This window comes from Rattus norvegicus, chromosome 9, assembly GCF_021556685.1.
Source record: "Rattus norvegicus strain SHRSP/BbbUtx chromosome 9, alternate assembly SHRSP_T2T, whole genome shotgun sequence".
In the NCBI taxonomy this organism is placed as follows: Eukaryota; Metazoa; Chordata; class Mammalia; order Rodentia; family Muridae; genus Rattus; species Rattus norvegicus.
In genome coordinates, this window is record NC_141542.1 from 51,494,691 (window position 1) to 51,516,101 (window position 21,411).

The following is a 21,411-nucleotide window of genomic DNA, read 5'->3' on the forward strand; positions in this document are numbered from 1 at the left end:
GATGTTTCACAGATGTTAAACACTTAAGTCCTGGGAGCAAGAAGCCACATACTAGGGAAGAAAAAGTGGTCCAGTAAAGGGTTGGCAACTTGCCTGGATCTGGGATCAATTCAAGAGACACCTAGCTCAAAACCCATCTGGGTGGGTTTGTGAGGATGATACTTTAAAAAAATATATGTGTAATTGTGCATATGTGTGTGTTGGAGAACCCTGCTGCTAAGGTCACAGCACCCCCATGACCGGATGGCTTTCTGAGCTCCACACAAAATGGGGGACTCTCTCAGAGGGGCTTCCCTGTCTCTGCTTATCTTTGTCTGGAGAGTGTCTTTGTCTGGAGAGTGTCCCTGAGCACATGTGGTTGGCCTTGTCTGGAAAGTGACCTTGTTCAGAGCTCTCTGCAAGGCTGCATAACTCAGAACGTATGTTCAGTTCTGGCTTCCAGCCCACGTGATAATTAGGTGCTGTGTCATAACCAGTCAGCCTGTCCCGCTCCCTTGATGTTATGACCAATTAGCCCTTTCCACCCATTCCCCTAAAAAAGCCCTTTTAGGCCCTATCCCTGAAACAATAGAGTAGTCTCACCGCAGCAGTCTCTGGACCCCTGACTGTCAGAGCCCGGCCGTCTGACTCTGCTCCCTTTTATCCTCACAGGCTGGTGGCCATAAGTTTCCCAGGTGAAGGGAAGGCCACGTGTGTGTGTGTGCATACATGTATGTGCACCTATGTGTGTACATGTGTGTGTGCGTGTGTACACCCGTGTGAACACGTGTGTGCACATGTGCAGTGGGTGCTTACAGAAGCCAGAAGAAGGTGACCCATCCCCTAGAGCTGCATTTCCAGGAGACTTCGAGCCGTCCAGCATGGTTGCTGGGAACTAAACTGAGGTCCAGTATGTACTCCTCACTGTTGAGCCATCTCTCCCAGTGTTGCTATTTCTTAGGTGGAGCAGCAGAGGGAGAGACCACACCCTCCTTCAGTTCAGTGCTCGGGATCCTTTTATCTCTAGCCTAGATATTTATGCGTGGGGATATTTTGCCTGCATGTCTGTGCGAATGGGCACCACATGTATGCTGTGCCCCCAGGAGGGACGTTCTGTCTTTGGCCCAGAGATCATGAGGTCTGGGAGAAAGAAGTGCTTCCCCTGGCTTGCCTGCATTCGGTCCCTTCTGCTGAGGGCTCCTGTCCCGTTTTGCCTCCGCTCTTGCTAGCCCTCCCTTTCACAGAACCTATGTTCTTTAACTTACCCCGGGACTGAAGAACTCTGGTTCTATAGGAATCCTCCAGCTTCAGCTGCCAGCCTGAGAATGCTCAGGCTGAGGGGCTACCAGGTTCGCATTCCGGTGTGCAGTCCGCTGTTGTCGGACTTGACAAATTATATAAGCCAATCCGATAAGTTCCTTTCATAATAAATACATTTATCTAGTTTGTCCCCCTAGAAACTGCTAACTAACACAGATCCCCTCTCCTTATCTCTAAACAGATTCAGGTTACACATGTATCACTGTACTTCTTGATCCATCCTTTAGCGTTGCTTCCCTGGGAGGGGTCCAGGGCAGCTCTCTCCCCTTTGGAGACTTCCTTTCCGAGGGGTCATGTTGAACTCACACATGGTCTTAGAACGCTGGTAAACAGTGAGGGAACCTAACTCATCCATCACAGTTTCTGAATTGTGGAGTACTCCAGGCCTTCGTAGTCTATTTTATTTATTTATTTATTTATTTTTTTGGTTCTTTTTTTCGGAGCTGGGGACCGAACCCAGGGCCTTGCGCTTCCTAGGTAAGCACTCTACCACTGAGCTAAATCCCCAGCCCCTCGTAGTCTATTTTAGAAGCTGGTGTCTGCTTCTGTGTAATACTTCTCCTCACTGGAACCCAGGGAAGGTGGTACAGTGTAGTAGTTACGAGTACAGTTTCTGGATCCAGGGCTCTAGACCAATGGCTGTCAACCTGTGGTTTGAGACCCCTTTGGAGCTAGAAAGACCCTTTCACAGGAGTCACATATCAGAAACTCTGCCTGGCAGATTTTTACATTGCAATTTGTAACAGTAGCAAAATTACAGTTCCTGAAATAGCAGTGAAACCGTATTATGGTTGGGGGTCACCACAGCACGAGGGGCTCTATTAAAGGGTCACAGCATAGGAAGGTTGAGGAACACTGCTCTAGACAGTTCTTGTGGTATGACCTTGGGCCTTTTGTAGACATTCGTCCTGTCATCTGTAAAACAGATTAAAAACAGTGTCTTCTTACTAGGCTTCTACAAGATATGAACTAAAATAGTACAAATAAAGTTTTGAACCCAGTGTCTGGTATATAGTAAGGTTTTGCGCGCACACACACAACACACACACACACACACACACAATGCTGCTATATCCCTCTAACTATAGATTTCAAGCTCACTTATTCAGAGGCTGAAGACTTGTCTATTTTCATAACAATGGCAGCCGTGATCTTAACCTTTTTAAGGGGTTTGAGTACTATTGTTTAAACATCGAGCCAGGAGATGATTCATAATGTCCAGTTGTGGCGCATTGGGGATGATACTACTATAAGTAATGCATAACACCAGTTCAATGGAAGATTCTAAATTAAGAAAGTGATTCCATCGTCTGGACAAGGCCTGTGGTGGGTGACACTCGAGTATGTCAGTTTGCAGTGAGATGATATGAGTGATGTCACTTTGCAGTGAGATGCTGTGAGTGACAAATTGTGAGTCCTGACATGATGGCTGAGCTTAGGCTCAAGAGAGACGTCACTGTAAGAGCCCAGAAGAGCCACAGTACACAGCCTTGTTGGCCTCCTGCATGAGCAGAGCCTGTGGCGTGCGGTATAGCCAGGATTTCTTAACACGAGTTATGGTTTTCAACATACAGTTAAAAAAATTCTATCTCACCGCCAATTCGGTGTGTTAGATCTGTGAAAACATTACAGCCTTCTGAATTCTTGAATCGTGTACACAGTTTATTTCTCAGATTCAAATGCACGTATGCCAGAAAGCTGACTAGATGTCATTGTGTACTCTAAAGGTACAAGCGATTCTCACTGATCAGTTGTCTGAGTTAATTGCTATTAGCAATTTGCATCAGTGTATCAGAGCTTGATTTTGTTTCCAAAACATCTGTACTTTATATAAACTCCAACTGTTTGCCCACATTTCGATTTTACTGAGAACTGTATGTAATAACTTAATATTTCTTCTAAGTAATTACATTGATTTTCAAACTTCTCTGCCTTAAATTTATGTAATTTTCTGACGAATATAGTGTTGTTGATTTTAAAAACAGAATTGACAAACTCAAATGAGTCCTCAGGCATATTACACCCACACATGAATGAGTACCAACCACTTCCCAATTCATGTTCCCCTGAAGCCAGCACTGTGAGACAGGTGAGGGAGGGAGCCTGGAGGGGAGAAGGAGGTTTCTGCAGCCAGAAGAATTCAGAAAGAAACATTTTCTAGTTGAAAGATTTATGTTACCCATTAGCATTCGAAAGACTGAAAATTCTTTGGTAAGACAAACTGTGGAAGCCCGTGGTTCTCAAGCCTATTTTGCTTTGTTAAATAGTAGCTCCTAACACCCTTCACCCTTCGGGGAGATGCTTAGGGAGAATTGTAAAGTGATACTTTTAAACTGATGTGATCTTGAATTACGGAGTGTTAGTTACTCTGACAGGCTTTGTGTGCTGCTTTGTCATAGCCTTTTCCATGGTTCATTACGTTTCTGCTTGAATCATAACCCAGCCCTCGCCTTCACTGTTTATAATTTGCCTTTTCCATTTTCCTAGCACTCTCCTGGACCATATCCCTTTAATGGTGGAAGACCTATATGGTTTCCCTTCAGTATTTGAGGAAGCTCTCCCCCGTCCCTTTGTCAGTTAAGAGGTTCTGTTTTCTTTGTTTCATTTGTGTGTTATATTTTTTTATCTTAAAAATCTCTTGGTGCCTTTTATCAACACACAGTCGTTACATGTACTTAGGGGTACAGCGTGGCACTTCGGGACGTGTCCACAGCATACAGTGGTCAGGCTTTACCCATCGCCTTGGCCATTTGTCATTTCCCTTTGTTGGAAGCACACTCCTTTCTGCCTGTAGTTTAGCCTTGACATCTATTTGTTGATGTTTCCTGATACAGCTAAGTTTGCTTATTTCGTCGCTCTTCCAGTCTGGTTATTTCATTTATTTTTGAAACACACACAGGCACGCACGCACACACGCACACACATCAACGTGAATGCTGTGTGTACATAGATGTATATACTATAATATATATACACGTGTATATTATATATTGTATATAGTGTATATACACTATAGTATAATATACACACATATTTATCAATTCAGATTCATTACTTCCACTCACTTTTAAATATAAAAATAGCTTTGATAAGATATAATTTACATTCATGAAATTTACTTGTTTGAACTCATGTGATTTGATGGCTGAGTTTTTCGTTTGTTTTGTTTTGAACATTTCACAATCGTATAACTACTTCCATGGTCCGATTTAAAAATATTTCCATCACCTGAAAATAAACCTCCCTCCCTCCCTCCCTCCGTGTTTGTATGTTGTTAGATTTGCCTTTCTTGGATATTTTAACCAACTAGAATGCCTTAGGGTTATTATTGCTGTGATAAAGCACTAGGACCAAAGCAACTCGGAGAGAAAAGGAATTACTTGGCTTCCACATCCTAGTTCATTATCAAAGATCAGCACAGGAATTCAAACAGAGCAGGAACCTGGAGGCAGGAGCTGACGCAGAGGCCATGGAGGGGTGCTGCTTACCCCACTGGTCCTTATGGGTTGCTCAGACTGCTTTCTTATAGAACACAGGCTCACCAGTCCAGGAATGGTTTTGAGTTTATGTTTCATTTCGAGGAAAAGGTTCAAATGAAGCCTCTGCACATGGGAACTCACTAGATCATTGTCAGCATCGTTGCCGAAAAGCACGGTCTCTGCAAATGCTTCGTTATATTATTTGTGTTATATGTTTGAATATATGTTGTGTTACATATACATTGCATCTTAGATATATTGTAAAATATATGTTATGTTACATATACATTGCATCTTGGGTATATTGTGAAAGTGGACTAGTCTGGAGACTACTGGAGCAGACTGGAGCTAGTCTGCTGAGCTTTACTGCTGAGTTCTGTCCCCAGGCCCTCCGTAAACACCCCTTTGCTCACCAACTGTATAGATAGTAGAGAACGCAGGGGAATACTGTGAAGTTAGGACTCAGCAGCATTTATACAGAGCCAGTATGGGAGGTTTCCTGATGGACTCCGGGAACCAACACCACGTTGGTATATTGGAAGATGTTTAGTAGAGGTCGCACATCTGTTTCTGGAGTTCGACCGGAGCAGGCACCCAAAGGCACACAGTGTAGAGCATGGCCAAGGTCAGCTGCAAGTGTAAGATAACTGGTGATGTGTTCAGCTAGCATCCTTTGACTGTGTTTCTGAAAGGTCAGGCCTGAGTCAGGGCCTTGTTCTTTTAAGGGGCTCACTCTAATGTATTTAGTGAATATAAAATCATTCTAAAAGGAAGCCGGTGATAAACGTCCTGAACCAAGGAACATGGTAGCGGACACGGTATGGCGTGATAGAGATCGTGAATGGAGGTAAACTTCAGATAGCCAGAGGGAAGTGAGAACAGAATACCAGCGGTCTGGATCATCATCCGAGGCACTTAATAGGTTTAATAAGACGATATAACCAATGTTCTTAGTTGCTAATTTGGAGGAAATGTTCACATATAAAGAGCGAGGTGTGTCAATGCTAAGAAGGCCTGGAGGCTGTCGATGACGGTGTGATTAAGGGGGCTCTGGTCTTTCTGTGCTTGAGATTTTAAAATGAAGAGAAAGACATGAAGTCACCTTTTTTGCCATGACCCATTGTCTGAAGGAAAGGGACCAGGAAGTGCCCCTTGTAGTGGCTAGGGTTACCTGTATGCAGCAGCTGTGCCTGCTCTGCAGGAGTTTGCAGCATCTGCCTGTTCTGTGAGGAGCAATCTTCCTCCTGAGCCTGGAGTCTGAGTCATTTACAGTCATTCAAGCTGGTGGCTCCCAGGTTGTTCAAAGACTGACAGAGCATCCACAGTCCACATTATCTAAGCTGTCCGTGAAGCTCACTTCTAAGGGCTTAGGGAAAGTTGGGTTTTTCTTGTGATATCCTGAGAGTATAGCTTACTCCACACTGTAAATAGTTGTTAAAATAGATCAGGATTTTTTTTCTCAGTTTTAAAATTAGCACACATGATCATTTGATATCATTCTTGAATTTTTTAAGAAAGTGTGTTGGGGGGATATTCTCCTTCTCCCCTTTGGCCTCCTTTTCTCTTTCATGTCATGTATCCTTTTGCAAATCCTTCCTTGGCACCCATTTTTCTCTTTTTTTGTCTCCCTTTTACTCTTTAAAGTCTTTCTCACATTTATAAATGCGAGGAACACACACACACATACAAACATGCATATATACATATGCATGCGTACATACATACATACACACATACATACATACATACATACATACATACATACATACATTCATAATAGGCTAGGATCCACATCTGAGAGAGGACATGGGGTTTTGTCTTTCTGAGTTTGGGTTACATTACTTAATATTATTCTCCCGTCCACCCATCTTCCTGCAGATTTCACTTTTGTCTCTGGCTAAATAAATTTACATACACCACGTTTTCATTAGCTGTTCACCGGCTGGTGACTTCTAGGTGAATTCCATCTCCTTGTTATTGTGAGTTGAGCAGCAGTGGACCTGGATGGGCAGGTATCTCAATGTCAGGATGTGCAGTTCCCTGAGCACATGTCGAGCTGGGTCACGTAGCTGGACTTTTGGCTATTTTGTGGGTTCTTCTTCTTTCTTCCACCCTTTCAACCCTCTAACATTAGTCAGGAGAGAAAGAAGGAGAGAGAGACAGGGAGAGGGAGAGGGAGGGAAGGAGAGAGAGAGAGAGAGAGAGAGAGAGAGAGAGAGAGAGAGAATGAGAATATGAATGTGTGTGTGTGTGTGTATGTGTGTGTGTGTGTGTGTGTGTGTGTCAAGGTAAGAAATGGGGTGACACTGTTAGAAAGTGTGACCCTGTTGGAGGAGGTGTGGCCTTGTTGGAGTAGGTGTGTCACTGTGGATGTGGGCTTAAGACCCTCACCCTAACTGCCTGGAAGCCAGTATTCTTCTAGCAGCCTTAAGATGAAGATGTAGAACTCTCAGCTCTTCCCGCCCCATGCCTGCCTGATGCTGCCATGTTCCTGCCTTGATGATACTGGACTGAACCTCAGAACCTGTAAGCCAGCCCCAATTAAATGTTGTCCTTAAAAAAAGAAATGGGGTGACAATATCATTAGACTACTTACTGCTGATTAGGGGCATCCAGTTCCTTGGGGCAACTTTGATATTCACCATCAGGATATCTAATTTCTTCTTTTTGTCTCTTCCCACACAACTATTAGACAAGTTGCAACCAACAGTGTCTGACCACCAGCTGAGTAACCAGCCACCCCTATCAGGGCTCTCTGGCATTTCTAAGTCCTCTGGAAAGTTCCCAGAACTCCAAATGTCACAGGCAGAAACTATCTGCAGCTGGCAACCCCGCACCCCTGCTAGAGCCTGAGGCAAATCACAGTCACCTGCTGTGCAGCAGCTCCACCTTCTCACACCCAAAACTAAACGTATTCCCACCATATTTCTGTGTTCTTAAAGAAAAAAAAATTCTCACTACAGGGTCATGTGGTTGTTCTATTTTTAATCTTCCGAGAAGTCTCCACACTGATGGCCATAATGGCTCTCCTCCCACTGGCAAGATCTAAGGCTTCCTCTTTCTTACGTCCTTGCCAGCCATGCTGGTGGTCAGTATTTTAAGTAAGTGTGAGTGGTGCAGTAGAAACTTGAATAGTAAAATAGGTAAATATAAAGGATTTACTAGTAAGCCCGCTTAGAAAACGTTAGGTTACATATGGTAGAATTTACATAAAGGAGCACTGCCTCTGTGTGACTGGAAGGCAGATAGACTTGTTAGAAGCTGTAAGAAAGGAAATTCATAGTCGAAGTATAGAACCTTCAGTTAGGTTCCATTCCCATAAGAAGAAGAGACGATCCTGACTTACAGCCATTAAGGCCATTCCCACAGAACAAGCCTCTAAGGAGCAAGCTCAAGGTTACAGCCTTCACCGAGTTCTGCCTGGTCTGTCATTAAGTCCCCTGTGCTCTTACTGGGAGAAAAGGTCATTAATTCTGCCAGGTGGGCGAGATGAACCTGGGTAACAGCTATTCACAAAGAACAACACTAGCCTACTTGAGAAATAACCCTTGCGGTGTCTTTGCTGTGCTGTGTTAATCTCCTATGTGCCCAAGTGGCCTGTCATGAAGTCTCCTGTTTAGATTGCCAAGTGTAAACTGGGCCTGAGCCCTGAAGGAGAGTTAAGGATAGTTGTGTCTCGGGAATGCACAGGCCTAAGGTTGTATATAAGTTATTGGACTCTTCTGCTCCTGGCTAGCTCCTCTTTGGGCATTAGCCAGAGCTGGGCGTGCCCTGTAGTAAAGAGATTTCTCCTTTACTCTTTCCTTCTCTCTGAGACATCATACTAGTTCTCCAACACCAAGCAGCAGATTGTTGCTTGGGATAAGGGTCCATTTCATTCCTATTAGCAGGTGAACACTCACATCCTGCAACTCATCTGACAAAGCCGGTAGAGGTGACTCAGCTAAGCAGAGTGCAGGCTGTTGCAAATCCAGTTTAGGCAATGCACAGCTTGAGTCCTTATTGGTGCACCGCCCTGTTCACACAATGGATTTGAATCAGTTTGTATCAGTTTTGTTTCTGGTGCCCACCCAGCAGCTGCCTGGAATCTCTGGACTGGATTCCTTTATTCTGGAATCCTATTGTGCCCTGCACCACCGTGCTTTCTCCGTGGCATTATCTCATGCTGGTGCCAGCCAGGGTTCTATGAAGCTCTGATAAGTAGTTGTAAAGAGTAGAGGGCGTGCTGACAAGGTGACCTTGCACTGGAGATGAACACCTGAGAGGCTCCCTGTCCCCAAGCTGCCTGTCTCACCAGAGGGGAGCTGAGTATACTTGCCTCATTCCTAAGTTTCAGATAATTAATTTGGCCCTGAATTAATTTGGTTCCTGAAGTTGATTGATCATCACTAGAGTCAAGTAGTAGGGTTTTATGGAAGAGATTCTTCTCTTATAAACTAGTTTTGAATTTTGACCACGAGTATATTTTAACTAAAAGTAATTTAAATTCTTTAGCTTTTACATGATTTTTTTATCTTAAAATTCCATGAGTCAGTTTTCTTAAAAAACAAAACAAAACAACACAACAACAACAAAAAATCGAGAACTCAACTGCAGGGGGAGTTTTAAAATTTGTGTTAAGAGACAGGATTGTGACATTGTAGAGATCCTTACCCTCCCCTTTCTCCTTCCTTTCCCCTCCTCCTCTTCCTCATCTGGGGAATTTCTCACTCTACAGCTGACTGCTCTTGCTCCTGTGAGCCTGGCAGAGCTGCCTCCCAGGACTGGGATTGAGGGCATGTGCCACACCTACCTTCTAATGACTTCTAAGACAGGTGGGGCTCTTTAGCTCTTCTTATAGCACTCCAGGAGGCGGCCGTCACATCTTGTTACATATGTCACTATGCTTGCAGGCTTTCTTCCCTGTCAAAGTTTTGTTTTATCGAATAGTGTATTATTTCTTTTCTAAGAGTTTTAAGAGATCAGGACTCCTCTTTTTTCCGGCCTTTTCTCTTTAAGAATTTGGAAGGAGGGCTGGAGAGATGTTTCAGCGGTTGAAGAGCACTGACTGCTCTTCCAGAGGTCCTGAGTTCAATTCCCAGCAACCACATGGTGGCTCACAACCATCTGTAATGGTATCTGATGCCTTCTTCTGGTGTGTCTGAAGACAGCTACAGTGTACTCATATACATTAAATAAATAAATCTTAAGGAAAAAAAGCATTTGGAAGAAATGTGAACGCAGTAACATGCCGGTAGCTGACTCCTTGTCTTACTCCTTAAGTGGTCATGAAAATTGATCTTTACACAGTAGCAGTTACTGTGGTTATTTGACACAAGCACTTGGGAAAACATAGTGTGACTGGGCTAGGAAGATACTTGAGAAAGCGTTTACAAGGTGAGACCCTTACCCTCCTGCCGGAATATGGCTGGGTGTCGATCCTCAGCGTCAGAATACTGCACCGTGCTTTCTAAAATGTCCTTCACTTCTTTTCTGCAAGGACGGCGTGATAATCCTTGTTTAGCCATTGCACACGCACACACTCACCACCTCCTGGTCTCTGAAGCAGCACTAGTGTGTGACACTCAGGTGTAACATACTGATGACATATGTTAACTCTGGAGAAAGTGAACGGAGATGGGGGAGGTGCTAGTCTGCATGTTGGTGCACCGCATGTTGGTTCCCGCGTTTATTTTTCTCTCTCTGTTATAACTCCTCAACACCAAAGTCCACACAGCTCTGTAATATATGGAAGATACATAGGCTGCAGAGAAAACACACAATGTAGGCTTTTGACGGTTTTCCTTTATATGGAAAAAAAAAAGTTAGAGGAAAAAGTAAAGCTGCTCTAACCCAATCCAAACCAGAACCAGAATTGAATGAAACTTCACACCCTTACAGAAAAATTCCCAGCCTGGTTCAGAAAAGTCACCTGGCATTGAGAGAGAGAGAGAGAGAGAGAGAGAGAGAGAGAGAGAGAGAGAGAGAGAGAGAGAGAGAGAGAGAGACAGAGAGACAGAGAGAGAAATCTTTAAGTTTTCTGAAAGTATAACAAAAATATTGAAAGATTTTCTTGACGTGTGAAACCATGGCCGAAGTCTCAGGGTTTGTCCTCACTATCAAGGGTTTTAACTACCACGTTCCACCTTGTGGTGACAGAGGACAAGGCTTTCTGGTGTTTGGTTGACACTGCACTTGAAAGTTGGAAGAAGAAACCTTCTCCCACAGTTGAGTCCACTGAGATGTGACTTAGAATTCTTCATAACAGGGAACATGGGGTGTTGATAATATTCTTTCACGAGTCTTAAAGAAATAATAATGATAATTTGTTAATTCATAAGTCAGGTAACTTCCTGAGAATATTTTTAAGCTCCCCTTTTTGTATTTTAAAAAGACCAGTTTTCTTATCAGCCATTTGTATAGCATTATTAGTACTTATTTTTTTAAATATTTTTTGGAAAAGGATTCAAAGGGGCTGCTGTAGGAGAACCGGACGTCCCATTTTTCATGTATTTATGTGAGCTAAAAAGGAACCAAAGCATTTTAATTGATACTTTTTACTAGTTAGGTCAAGGCAGTGAAGAGCTCTTTTATCATCCCTGCCTTTTAGAAGATCGCCAATGTGTTTGAGAGTTCTGTGTCCTTTAAGAGAGGACTGTGGATCCTTTATTTGACTGACTGTTGCTTCTGGGACTGAAGGTCCTTTCTAGCTTGTTTTTTCCTGAGGGCCCCTTTCTCTGCAGACAGATTGGGCCGCTGGCTTTTGTGAGTTGGCTTCACAGAAGATCACAGTTTAAATGGTAGTAAGGAGGCGTGGTGTAGGGAGGAATACCTCTCAGCCATGGTTAGTTGGAACAACCTTGTAACAAAAGACTAAGGAGAAGTAGGATGAATGCTTTAACACATTCCACAAACATAACGCACATTGAGAGCCATCTGGGAGTGAGCCGATCTGGGCAAGAGCTTCGATTCCAGTTTATCTAGATATTCAACAGAGAAGGGCACATTTTTAAAATGACAGGACAAACATAAACCATGAGTCTCCAGGGGTGGGACCTCAGGAACAGTAACTGAAGGGCAGAGAGAGGCTAGTCATTGAAGCTTGTTCTTGTTTACCCTCTGGTTACCACCTACAGTAAGGAGCAGAAGTCTTCTCTCTGATAGAATCGGGAAGGAGGAGGGTACTTCTATCTTAAAACTCCATGTTCTGCTTTTAGGATTTAAATTAAGGAAGGCTGAAACTGTTCATGATTCTGTCTCCCACTGATTGTCCTTTGCTCACCGCCCCATATATTTGTGGACCATCATTTTCTGGCTCCTGAATTTTGCTTAATGCTCTTCAGAGCTTCTTAATATATGGTGTATGAAGCTGCTGGTCTCCCAGCCCCAATCCCCACCATACCGTGACCTCACATGTCTTTAAATGGCCTCTTTGCCATGTCCCCTCCACTTGCTCTTCCAGACCTGATGTACGCCATCTTCTTTGCCAAGTTCCTAGAGCTGGCACAGGATGGAGCTCTCTCGCCCCTTAGCATGTGAGTCTATCCATTTGATGCTGGAATGTCTTCCCTGTCTGCCCTCTCAGGTTGTCGACAGCAGCAGACAGCACTCTCTTTATATGCATCTCTGTCTTTAGGATGCTTTAGCCTGTGGTTCCAGTCCAGTAACTACTTCTCGAACTTAACCACTGCCACACGTATGCCATGATGATTAATATTGATGGTCTGGTGATTGGATTGAGATATATGTAGGATATTAGTCAATGGGTTTCTTGGTGTATCTGTTACGGCAGCTCCAGAAACACACACACAAAAAGGAAAGACCTGCTCCGATTGTGGGCAACCCATTCCAAAAGGCTGGCGCCCATCCATGGCTCCCCTCGCTGGATTAGGTGTTCTTCCTCTGCTTCCTGGCTTCCAGGATGAGAGCCGCTCAGCTGTGCTATACCCTCTGTGCTGTGACAGACTACATCCCTCAGAGGCCATAAGTAACAATAACTCTTAGCTCCTTCAGACTGCTTTTCTTGGGTATTAGTCCCAGCCACAAAAGAGTTGACATGTATGATGAAATTCAGGATTCTTGCAGAGTTTTTCTAGATTAACAAGAACTAATGTGATATCAAATTTCTGAAAAAGATGGTTTTGAAATCTGAGTAAGCAGGTATGTGAAGATCCTTCTCTCCACAGCTGGATTTGAGGTGTTTAACACCTCAAATTTAACAAAACAGAGAGAGCTGTTGCGAGCTGGCTTTTTTTTTTAAAATCAGTTAATCCCTGTGGGTAGCATGGATCTGGCATATTTACCCATGTTCATTCCTGGGTCACCTTGAGCACCTCTGTTAGTTTTTCCTTCCATAGGACAGTCTCCTGAGGTCAAGATCAGCGCTCACTGCAGGTACATGATAGGTGCCAAGCAGTACACACATTTTTGAAAGCGCTGGAAGTCAGAGCGGGCCTAGGAATCACCTTTAATCCCAGCACTCAGGAGGCAGAAGCAGGCAGATAGATCTCTGTGAGTTCAAGGCTAGCCCTATCTACATAGTGAGTTCCAGGACAGCCAGGGCTACATAGTGAAACCCTGTCTCAAAAACACAACACAGAGAGAAAGAGACAGACGGACAGACAGCACAAGCACTGGAGAATTCTAGGAAGACTGTGTGGCACAGAAGAAAGGCTGTCTCAGTCTTAGGGGTGCATCACTTAACCCTAAGGCGTCTCGATGCTCTCAGTTGCCCATCCTTTCCTTCACTCTTGTTGATTCAGACTTTTTGTTTGTTTGTTTGTTTGTTTTGTTTTGCCTCACAGGGAAAAAGTAAGGGGGACTGCATTTAATTTTAGATGGAAAGCAGAAAGAAGAAGAAGAGGAGGAGGGAGAAGGACAAGGGGGAGGAGGAGAAGGGGGAGGGGGGCAAGGAGGGGGATGAGGAGGGGGGAAGGAGAGGGAAGAGGAGGAAGAAGAGGAGTAGGGGGAGAAGAAGGAGGGGGAGGAGGAGGGGGATGCAGACGAGGAGGGGAGGAGGAGGAGTATTGGTAGTTAAAGTAGCCGTCTGTGAAGTGCAGTTAGCAGGTCAAGTGTCTATGACTCAGAGTTTGGACAAAGTAAAACAGTTAAGCCCTCGGTCTTGGCTTAACTATTTGCTTCCCTGGCTTACCTTAACTTGATCAGAGCCCGGAGATTAATCCCTTATCCCCCATTACCACCTCTTCTCTTCATGGTGTGGATTTAAAGCATTTTAGAAGGCACTGTGTGTGTGTGAGTGAGTGAGAGAGAGTGTGTGTGTGTACACGGGTGTTTGTGCACAGTGTGCCTGTGGCTCCAGAGGATAGCTTTCAGGAATCCATTCTCTCTGTTGCCATTTTGTATGTGCCTCTCTGAGATCGGGGAGCACAGGGGTAAGGCTGCCTCCGCTCTGTGTGCTGAGGTGCGGACCCAGGATTCACTGGCCGAGCTTCACCACCATCTCAGGGTCAAAGGGCCTGGTTCGTAAAACAATAGGAGGTAACACGGAGCCGCCATTGTTGGCAGCCTTACAAACCTTATTCTGATTTTTTTCTCTCCTGAAATTTTTTAGAAAATTATGTTCCCAGACTTAAAAGTAACTTCCTCTTTTATACATTTTGCTTTAAATTAGCAAGTCATTAATTTAATAAAAGAGTAATCCTGTCCTGAGACCATAGAATGTTTGTTCTCTACTGGGAACTCCAGGTTTTCCTTTGTGTGCGTCCATTTCCCTGAGGAAACAATGAAGGCCTGCATAGCTTTGGGGTGGAGGTGAGGGGCTTCAAGGCCATGGGGTCAGAGCAAGAAGCAAAATTAAAATACAGGTTCCAAATTCTTGTTCTTCTTCTTGATTACTTTCTTCTTTCCCCAGTTTGGCTTTGTGTGGTTCAATATTTTCCTTTTGAAGCATGATCAATGCTTTTTAAGGTTTATTTATTATATATGAGCACATTGTAGCTGTCTTCAGACACATCAGAAGAGGGCATCAGACCCCATTACAGATACAGATGGTTGTGAGCCACCATGTGATTGCTGGAAATTGAACTCAGGACCTCTGGAAGAGCAATCAGTGTGCCTAACCACTGAGCCATCTCTCCAGCCTGATCAAAAAGTTTTTTTTTTTTTTTTTTATTGTAGCATAAATGGCATTTGATTCTAAGAAGTTTTCTGGTGAGGAGCACTGGGTGCAATCTCCTAGCACGGCAAGTTGTGGAATTGCCTTTCTATGAGATCAGTGTTCAGAATCACACCCCAGCTACAGTGTCCTGGAGGGAGGGTGTCAGGAAGTGGAATGTGGGGTGTGGGAGGACTCTGTCCGGCAGGATCCAGCTGGAGGCCCCACCCTGAGAAGCATGTTTACCACTGTCCCGGGGCAAGCATGTCAGATCCACACCACACATTCAGTTATTTTGAGATCGGAGGCCACTAGTTGAGCATCACTAGCTGTGTGGTGTTACTGTGTTACTGGGCTTTCTGGTGGTCCTGGTCAGGCTCCCTTACAGTAAGGCTGCTTCCTGGCTGCACTGCAGACACAGGGAAATGTTCAGGGTTAGATGCACAGTGGGCCTACCAAGCACCAAGTAGGCCTTACAGACTGAGAATTTTTATAGGGTTCTAGTATGCAATCACATAATTACAGTACTGTTTTCATTCTATTAGGACACACATATGTGCCTGTGTGTGTCATGTGTGTTCCCGAAAACGTCATTGGGGTGTGTGTGTGTGTGTGTGTGTTATATGGTAATGTGTGTATATCATGTATGTGTTGTGTATATTGCATGTATATTCCTGAAAAGGCCCTTGAAAAGTCTTTCACCTCTGAATTATAGTTAAGACTCTGAGGCCATTGTCAATTAAAAATTGTCAATCAAAGATAACTTGAGGTAAATACTTTCACAGAGCAGTAATACTTTCATAACTGCTTTGGGTAATTACACATTTTATAAATGAACATTACCTTAAATTATCTTTCAAATCACATTTTCCTGCCAAAGAGAAACTATTTTAAAACTTTCTTTTACTGTGGCGTAATGTGTGACTATTCCAGTGCTATCCCGTGGGAATTGGGAAGTCAAAACTAAAACTTGAGTTTGAGAAGATGGAGAACCAGGTTATAGTAATTCACTTTTGCCATGTCCAGCAGTTCCCTAGAGCTGCAGCCTTCGAGCCTATGTGTTGTCTGTGTCTGTTAGTTTGGTACCAAATGTATACATGAGTGTTCAGAGACCTTGTGACTGGCAAAAAGGGTCTAGACTGGGCCTAGAAACAAGTAACTTTAGTGGGACTCCTAGGGAAATTTCTTCATTAGTCTGACCAAGTGAGCTCAGTCAGTCAACAGGTTCTCTAGGGCAGGAGCCAGGATTAAAAAGAAAAAAGACATATAGACAACATTGTAGCATGACCCCAGCCAGTTCTGAGGCTGAGGTGGGTTTATTTTTTCCTAGTCTGCTTTTATACCATTATAATTACACTCAAGTAATAAGGTCAGTTCTAGGTTAAGAGAACAAGCAAGGCAATAAACACAAATAGTCAAGGAACAAGCAAGGCAATAAATAAAGTCCCATGGTCACTGTTTCTAAGGGCTCATCAGGATGACCAGGATACCTGAGCCTACTTCCCTGTCCTAGCCCAAAGTCATATTCTTGCCTGAAGCCTACTTCTTTGTTCCAGCCTAAAATCAGATTCCTGCCTGAGTTAACTTCCCTGTCCTGGCCCAAAGTCCTATTCCTGCCTGGTGTAGTCCTATTTCCTTGTCCTGTTCCAATGTCAATTTCCTGCCAAGCAGCCCCAAAAGCTCTCCACATCAGTCACATATTTTTAACACTAAGAAAATAATTTGCAGTGGGATAGGAGTGTGGCTTGGTGATAGATTTCTTGACAAGCATATTAGGCCCTGGGTTTGATTCTTTTATAGTAAACAAAATAGAGAGGTTGTAGAACTCACACACACACACACACACACACACACACACACACACACACACACCATGCACACACATGTGTAAATGTGTGTGTATCTACTTAACTAAGATAATATAGAAAATGGCATTTGCACACACAGACACACACCATGCACACACACACACACCATGCACACACATGCACACACATAAATGTGTGTGTGTATATCTACCTAAGATAATACAGTACGTGACATTTAACCCCAGTTTGGGGAGTAAAGGCTTACCAAGCTAAAGTCTTGCTCCATTTTGTCTTTAGGTTTTTCTTGTACAGTTTTGACCCCAGGCTTCTGTCACTTTAGTACTTTATGCTGTGTGTTTGCTTGACATGTAGAAGTCCAATGGCACGTGGTTCATACTTAAGAATTTGGAGAATTTACTGCAGACATGGACAGGTGCAGGGATTGTGCCCTGGGTAAAGGAGGTGGGGTTCTGGTTCTTGAACCTTCTAGAGCAGTGATTCTCAAGTTTCCTAATGCTGTGACCTTTAAATACAGTTGCCTGTATTGTGCTGACCACCAACCCTAAGATTATGTCATTGCTACTTCATAACTGTAATTTTGCTCCAGTTATGAATTGTAACATAAATACTGATATGCAGCTTATCTGACAGGTGACCCCTGTGAAAGGGTCCTCTCTCTCTCTCTCTCTCTCTCTCTCTCTCTCTCTCTCTCACACACACACACACACACACACACACACACACACACACACACACACACCCAGAGGGGTCATAGCCAATGGATTGAGAACTGTAGTTGTACACCTTTTCTTTGGTTCCTTTCCTGTGAGCATCTCAAAGTAATACAGTTCAGACTTGCAGTAAGATAAAAAAAAAAAAATCTGGGAGTGTCTCTGCCCCTGTGGATCGGCCATCTTTCTGGCCTGCAGTGACGTTTGTCTGTGTGGCACAGATCTTGTAGTGGGTAACTTACTGCTGCACTGTCCCCGTGGTGCAGACTGGGCAGGGTCTTCCGAGAGCCTTTACTATCTCTAGTTCTACAACCATGGGCTCAGGTCAGGTGAGGGGACACGGGGAGCTGTCAGAGGATGAATACCAACCTCACATCAGTGTTATTTACATTCTCCATCGCAAAGATTAATTTGTGAAAAAGATTTGGATAGAGGCTTCCTAATTTTTAATTTTTAAGAGTATTTACAGCAGATAGAGCTCACAGGAAGTTGTAGAAATAGTCCATAGAATTCCGGGTGCTGTTACCCCTGCTTTCATTGATGGGTTTTTACAAAGTGCCTCTTGGATCTGTTATGTGGTAGATACTTGAAGACCAGCTGGCAGTAAAAGTACGACTCAGTGTTAAGGTGGCCCTCATTGTGTCAGGGATAAAAATCGTAGGCCTATCCTATTGCAGTCCAGGATAATATTCAGATGGGGTTGTTAAAAAGTTAGTGGTCCTTGTCATCTATATGGATTGTCACCCTGAAAACCCTCTTTTTAGGTTTTAAATTTACAACTGTTTTCAAGTAACGAGAGGACAGAACTGAAAAGTAGGTGGACAGGTGAACACCGTGTGAAGCACTGTCTGTCAATAACCCTGCCCGGTCAATCCTGAGCCACGGGAGTAAAGATGGCCGCTTTTCTGCCCTAGGTTCGCAAGCACGTGAACGATCTCTACGAGGATCTGCGGGACGGGCACAATTTGATCTCCCTCCTGGAGGTTCTGTCCGGAGACACCTTGGTAAGTGTGAGGTTTCCTCGTTTGTTTTGCAGAGCATTTGATCCCGTACACAGGCGAGCAGGGCGTCTGCAGCTCAGATGTTAGGTTACGGCAGCATTTGCTCTTCGAACTCCGAGCTCAGCCAGAAGAAAAGGGTCCGTTCTGTTCAGCATCCTTCCGCATCCCTCTTCATTTGACATGAACGGGGACCTGGAGATACCCGCTCTCGTGACATGCTCTATAATTCACATACTATTTTTCTTTCTGCTTTTTTTTTTTAACATTTCGGTTGTTTCGTTTTGACTTAAAGTCAGTCAGATGCGCTGTGTAACCGCACACGGAAACACTCGTGCGTACCAAGGGAGCGTCCTTCCTGAGAGCTGGGCTAGGCCAGGCATCGCCTCCCTCCCTGTGACCATTGCTCCCTTGCTCGGTGACCTCTTCTCCCTCACTATGTTCCGCTCATGCTCTTGTTTTCATTCCTGGTCTGTCTGTCTGTCTGTCTGTCTCCTTGCTGTCCTGTCTTCTGTCTGTTATATTCATTAGCCGAGGGAGCGAGACTTTTTGAAGACCTTACGGTTGGTGAGTGCAACAGCAGCATGCGAGTGTGAGCAGCATGAGGAGGTGGAGGATGAGGACAAGGGGGTAGGTGTCGCCCCCGTAACTCACTAACCTAGCAGGCTGTGTGCGGGTGTGTGTGGTGCTAACCCGGCAGGCCAGTAACTCACAACCCAACCCCAGACAGGGTGAGCGACGCCTCCGTTCACAAACTGGATGGAGGGAATGTTTCTCTCTTGAAATTTACCTTCAGAGCTGAAATGACCGACATGTTTATACCTTACGGTGCCCCGCTACTTTAAAGTTTTTTCCACTCCGTATACATTAGGATCCTGATAACTAGTACACTAATTTTTATGCACATTCAGTCCCTTCTGGAATCGACATTTCCAACATGAACAATTTATTGCTCCTTTTTGGGGGGAGGGAGGCGTAGGTGCTCACAGTTTTCCTTTAAGTCAAACTTATTGGCATAGGTGGCATAGAAGGGGACAAGACCTTTGTCTTGTATCCCATAGAATCCACAGGGGTCTAACGGACACTTAGCCAACACAGGTCAGCCACCTTTGCAGAGACAGATGAGCTTTTCTGGCCGTCTGCCTCCCACCCCCAACCCCCACCCCTGATTTCCTTGGGAATTTGTGCTTTCACAGATCCAACTGGTGATTTCCTCAGTGAACTCTACCCTGATACCAAACTTCCTTTTCCCTTTTACGGTTTGCCATCTTTTTATGTTGCCACCTTGGATGTCAACAGCTCCTGGTTAAGAGGGAGGGGGTCAGTTTCTTCTGGTATTTTTTGCTCTTAGACTGTTTCACGGGGGAAATCCCAGCCATATTCTCTGTTTCTTTGTTAAGCTTTTTTTTTCAGCCTGGTTCCTTTTTCCCTTCTGCTAATGTGTGCCGAGGGAAACGGCAAGAGAGAAAATGACTAAGATCTGACACTTTTCCCGAGACTAGGAAAGCAGTCACACCCAATGTAACACAAAAGTTACACAGTCCTTTGTCCTGTGTTACATCCAGCTTCTGAAGGCTGGATGCAGTGAATACAGAGGAAACATTGTTGCGTAGTGTGGATCACCTTTTCCTCTCCTCTGTCACTGCTAAATAAACTTCTGTCTTTCCCCTTAGTGTTGTTTTTTTTAATGTACTAATTGCATGTTGTTTTACCTCATTTTCATAAATCTATAAATGCAATTAGAAAACCTGTCTTGCCGATAGTTTATATTAAGAAGTAAAATAGAGAATTATGGTTTCCTTTGCGGATTCATAGCTAAGCACCGCTTGGCCATGATTGTTCTGTTAGCAAGCACTAATAGTCTCTAAGCTCTGTGGCTCTCCTCTTGTTTAAATGAAGCATCTGGAATAAATCGTATATTTAAAATATACTGAGAAAAGGTCCCTCATTCAGTCCCAGATAATAGAGAAGAATTAAAAGCCTCTTTAAAAGAAAAATTGTTGTGCCTACCTAACAAACAGCTTAAAAATATTAAGATGAGCAGAAAAATATATTGAAATTAGCATGGTCAGTGGCATTAGGAACTGTAATATTTTCACACCTTCCATCTTCTATCCTCAGCCCCGAGAGAAGGGTCGGATGCGCTTTCACAGGCTACAGAATGTACAGATTGCACTCGACTATTTGAAAAGACGCCAGGTATGACATTTTTCAGATTCTAGCTTGGAATGATTAAATGAATCTGTCTAGGAAGGAGTCACGGAATGTAAAGGGTTAACTGGGTTGAACCCATGGTAATTATAGCGCACCATTAGTGAAGCCAATATTTAGCAGTGTTTTTGAAAGACTGTTGCTGAGAAAAGGAAGTAGCCTTAGGTGTGAGCTCAGAAGGAGGGACTAAGTGTCACTGGCTGAATTGGGATGCACCTCCCTAAGCCAGTAGACATTTGAATAGCAACGATGTGTCAAAATGCTGCTGCGCTCCCAGTAGGGGTTGAGGCAACGCTTGATGTTTCACTGAACGTGTTGATGTTTCACTGAACGTGTATTAGAATGTTTTTATAGTTCACACCCTCCTTCTAGAAACCGTGCTAGCTGGGTTCTTACTCCTGACACAACAGTCTTCTGTTTGTTATAAGCAGTTAACCGACTTGGACTGCTTTGTGCAGCTTTCACGCTGTGTAAAGAACACATAAAGAACAGAACTCATCCCTTGTGGTTCTAGAGGCTGAGAACTGGAGATCAAGACAGTAGCCCTCAGGATCTGGCAAGGGCAGCCTGCGTTCTCACATGACAAAGGACAGGGCTGGCAAAGTAGCTCCCTTGCTCCATCATGCACCCCGAAATAAGAAACAAGAATGCCCAATGTAATAATCTTGGTATTCACGTCATTGAGTGTGCGAGATCATTACGCTTACCTGAGACACCGATGCTCGACACACCGTTGATGGGCTTCGGTTCTGAGGACCGCACGGATCTTTGATGTTGACTCAGCTTCTAGAA

At 44.1% G+C, this 21,411-nt stretch overlaps 1 protein-coding gene across 35 annotated transcripts in view; it reads left to right on the forward strand.

Annotated features, from left to right (window-relative positions):
• Positions 1-21,411, forward strand: part of Dst (dystonin) — a 394,204-nt gene that overhangs the window by 180,654 nt on the left and 192,139 nt on the right. For 19 of the 35 annotated variants that reach the window (XM_087565925.1, XM_087565930.1, XM_087565928.1 and 16 more), the window contains 3 exons: positions 18,325-18,414; positions 18,940-18,975; positions 20,530-20,607. In XM_087565925.1, coding sequence (XP_087422051.1) covers positions 18,325-18,414; positions 18,940-18,975; positions 20,530-20,607 — 204 coding nt within the window. The remainder of the gene's footprint in view (positions 1-18,324; positions 18,415-18,939; positions 18,976-20,529; positions 20,608-21,411) is intronic. The other 16 variants (XM_087565927.1, XM_087565967.1, XM_087565950.1 and 13 more) reach the window with 1 other exon arrangement.